Source organism: Cucurbita maxima, unplaced genomic scaffold, assembly GCF_002738345.1.
Source record: "Cucurbita maxima cultivar Rimu unplaced genomic scaffold, Cmax_1.0 Cma_Scf00014, whole genome shotgun sequence".
Taxonomy (NCBI): Eukaryota; Viridiplantae; Streptophyta; class Magnoliopsida; order Cucurbitales; family Cucurbitaceae; genus Cucurbita; species Cucurbita maxima.
In genome coordinates this window covers 439,031-443,030 of record NW_019272030.1, presented here as the reverse complement: position 1 = coordinate 443,030, position 4,000 = coordinate 439,031, and the positions used below count along the sequence as shown (strand labels likewise).

At 38.5% G+C, this 4,000-nt stretch overlaps 1 protein-coding gene across 4 annotated transcripts; it reads right to left on the bottom strand.

Annotated features, from left to right (window-relative positions):
* Window positions 1-142: 142 nt before the first annotated feature.
* On the bottom strand, window positions 143-3,780 carry LOC111489835 (bifunctional riboflavin biosynthesis protein RIBA 1, chloroplastic-like). 4 transcript variants are annotated; one of them, XM_023138248.1, is made up of 8 exons: window positions 3,524-3,780; window positions 3,232-3,317; window positions 2,571-2,880; window positions 2,224-2,445; window positions 1,714-2,036; window positions 1,329-1,461; window positions 759-1,055; window positions 143-673 (listed from the first exon to the last, which is right to left on the bottom strand). In XM_023138248.1, the coding sequence occupies exons 2-8, from the start codon at window positions 3,282-3,284 to the stop codon at window positions 407-409; spliced, it is 1,605 nt and encodes a 534-aa protein (XP_022994016.1). In that variant the 5' UTR covers window positions 3,285-3,317; window positions 3,524-3,780; the 3' UTR covers window positions 143-406. The 4 variants fall into 4 exon arrangements, with proteins under 4 accessions (XP_022994016.1, XP_022994018.1, XP_022994017.1 ...); XM_023138250.1 differs by having other exon boundaries at window positions 2,571-2,877; XM_023138249.1 differs by having other exon boundaries at window positions 3,539-3,780.
* Window positions 3,781-4,000: the final 220 nt, after the last annotated feature.

The window sequence follows — 4,000 nt, the reverse complement described above, 5'->3', positions numbered from 1 at the left end:
GGGGGGGGTTTTTTTTTTTTTTTTTTTTTTTCTCTTTTATAGTAGAAAAGGCTATATATCAAAAGCTTTACAAAAAAAGGCATTTTTCGTGCAGTCAGACAAACCAAACAGGAAAAGGAGCTAAAATAAGAGAAGGCGTATGTGACGGCTTAGGAACCATAGCGAGTAGCACTGTAAACTCATTCTACAGATCATCAATGGTCTATTGTTTCAAACTTAATCAAACAATAATCCTGACAAATGAAATGAAATCAATAATAATTATAATACGCAGTGTTATGATATTCAGAACAAGTTAGCCTTTTATCTTATGAGTCAGCCAGCAGCTGCAGCAGTCATTTCACTTCCAACACCTTTAATAACCAACTGTTTTTTTTTTTTCTCTTTGAATTTGGACATTGCTAGCTCAAGCCACAGCATCACTTGATGCTGAACTACCGTTGGATATTTCATGCCCATCGATCAGATTTCTAAATCGTCCACCAACATCCATGTTGTAGACGTGCCCCATTTTGGCACGCTTCGTCTCTAGGTATCTCTTGTTGTCCTTTGTAATTGGGGTTATCAGGGGAACTCTACCTGAAACTTCTAAGCCATAACCCTTTAGGCCTTTGTACTTTGTTGGGTTGTTTGTCATTAGTTTCATTGTTCTCACCCCAAGATCCCTTAGAATCTGCAAGCCACCAAGAGAACGATTAGATTTTGTTAAAATAAAGAATTTAGTCATGTGATCCAATCAAATCATTTCGTTGTTCTACCTGTGCGCCTATGCCATATTCACGAGAATCCACGGGCAATCCTAGCTCCTCGTTGGCTTCGACAGTATCTCGCCCAGCGTCTTGCAAGTTATATGCACGAAGTTTGTGGCCCAAACCTATGCCCCGTCCTTCATGTCCACGAAGGTAAACCAAGACACCCCTGCCTTCTGCCTCGATCAGTTGCATCGCTAGAGCAAGCTGGTTCCCACAGTCGCATCTAGCTGATCCGAAAATATCTCCAGTGAGGCATTCCGAGTGTACCCTCACTAGGATATCTTGTCCATCACCAATATCACCCTGCACAAAGCAAGTAGGACGTAAATTTATACATTATGACACTGAAAATCCATATTAGAGTACACCAGGCATCCACACACACTCGAGCTTGGTACTTGGCTGAATTTAGGAACTAAAAAGGTAGACCATCTCAAGAGACTCGAATAATATTACTTCTTCAAATGGTATGGGGCAGGATCACCGTGTACACTAACAAAAGCGTTATATAGTTCCACCAGTAATAGCAAATGTTTTTATAAAGCTTTGCCCTTTGAAACAGAAGTAGTTAGTTACCTTAACCATTGCAATATGCTCAATTCCATCCAAAATAGATCTGTAGCAATATGCCTGAAATGGACCCCATGTAGTCGGCATGCGAGCAGCATCCCCAGCACGTTCAACTAATCTATCCCTCTTCCGCCTAAATCTGTCAATATCTTCATATATTATATTTGATTTGTAGGATTACTAAACAGGGGGACAAAATAAATGAGGGAAAAAAAAAAAAAAAAAAAACAAAACAAACCAACAATGATTGTTTTGTTGTTAGCTGGGAATGAAGATTGTGATCATTATCCAAGCAAGAAACTTGTTTTCATATGAAGAGTATTTCAAAATATAGAAAAACTGAACGCAAGCTAACACAATCAAAACTTTAGCAAGAAAGATATCAATTTACCTGACTAAATCAGCAATGGAAATGATTTTCAAGTTTTCCTGTTTGGCAAACTCACGAAGTTTTGGTAACCTAGCCATGGAACCGTCTTCATCAACTACCTCACAAAGGATACCAACCGGTTCTAATCCAGCGAGCATTGCAAGATCGACAGATGCTTCAGTATGCCCAGCTCTCTTCAAAACACCACCTTCCCTGTACTTGAGGGGAAATATATGGCCTGGCCGCTTAAAATCATAAGGTTTTGAATCTCTTGATGCAAGTGCCAATACTGTTGCTGCCCTATCAGTAGCTGAGACTCCAGTGGTTGTACCTTCTCTTGCATCCTGGAGAAACAGTTGTAAGAAATTTAAAGCATTAAATCTATAGAAAATTACCACGCTACATGGACAAACTGATTAAAAAATATTAAGCAGAAGAAAGAGGCCATAAAACTGTAATTTTGAGCACTCTTACTGGATTACATTTATTAAATTGAACGATTATAAGAAATGCCAAGTGAAGAATTCATACCACTGTCACAGTAAAAGCAGTACAAAGTTTCTCCTCGTTCTCCTTTTCGTTCACCATAAGTGGAATCTGTAACCTCTCCAGATCGTCACCTTTCATGGCCACACAAACAATTCCTGTTCCATGCTTTACAATGAAAGCCATGGCCTCAGGAGTTGCAGCTTGTGCTGCCATTATCAAATCTCCCTCGTTTTCTCTATCCTCATCATCAACGACAAGCACCATCTGCAACATTACATTCCATGTCACTAAGATGAAGAGTTGAAAATCAAGGGAGAAAAATAAATGCTCCCATGCCATGTGACGTGCCAAAAAGTTGAAGAAAAAGAAAAACTAGAACAATTCACAACCTTTCCCTGGCGAATATCTTCAATGGCATCGGCTACCGAAGCAAAACCTTCTGTTGGACGATCAAAATCATATTCATCTTCATCAATGGGAAAACTATTGGTATTGTTCGCCACTACAGCATTGCCATTGGAAGAAGACAAAATTCCTCCTTCTCCAGATATCACTGTGGCTCTTGTTTGGAATGAACCCCTGGTGCCCAAAAACAGTTTACTAGCTTTGCAGTTTGAGGCTAACTCAGAAACAAGGCCAGTTGACGAGTATGGTTTAACGTGGTTTATTCCACCAAAGGACTGCAAGTCTTGAAATCTTCTACATAAGTAAAAGAGGGACGAGGAACAAGTTCCAATCAATGTTCTTAAACTTCATAAGTAAAAATTAATAGCTAGCCGCAATTTATTGTAGAATGGTGAGAAATCTTTCATGCCAAACTGGAAGATTAACTCTAAGAGAGCATAAGCCTATTATATTCAAATAACCATCGTTAATTCAGATGGGATCAAGAGATTGAATGCATAACATGATCACTTTTTGTCACTTCAAGAAAGATAAATGAAGCTGAATCTGGATAAATCGAAAACAAAACACAAATAATGCAACAATTAAAGAAAAAACCCAAATGGAAAATCACTTGAAGAAATCAGAATACAAAGAGTAGCTTACTGAACATGAGAAATGGGAGCTGTAGATGGGAATGAGACGCTTCTAAAAGCCATTGGCGCTGAAACCTCTTACCCTGTGTTCGGACCCTGGATTAGAAGGATTTCAAATCAGTATTTTCAATGCTTGAATGAATTCAGAGAATAGAATTTGAAATCTGGTTTTGATCCGAAAAAACATCCCTATCCAAAGTAGGTCAGCAGGATTTAAAATCATAATTGGCCTGATTCCAACTTCATCCTATTCGGTAGAATCGAAAAGAACAAATAAAACAAAAAAGGAAAAAGAATTGAACCAGGTAGAATTCGACCGATTGATGGAGAGCTGCAGCAGAAGACGGGGTTGTCGTGGGGGCGTGCCGGTAATCCAGAACGGCAATACAGAGAGGAAGATAGGATAGAAGAAGAGAAATCAGAAATGGAGGTCGGTGTGTAGGTGCCGTTTGGCGGAGCAAGGGAGATAAGAGAGAAGAAGAACGGTAGAGCAGGCAGTGGCGATCGGACGTGCAACTGCGGCGACGATGGAAGAAGGAGAAAGAAGTATGGAGAGGGAATACTTTTTCTTCTTAACTAATATAATAAATGCATAATATATATATATATATAATTATTAAAAAAATTAGGAGAAAAATAAATAAATAAATCGGTTTGAGAATAGATAAGATTATTTGTTGTTTTAAAATGGAAGCTTTCTGGGGACACCAAAGGGAACGAATATTAACTTTTTCTTTTTTCTTTTTGCTTTTTTTTTTTTTTTTTTTTTTTTTTTTAGG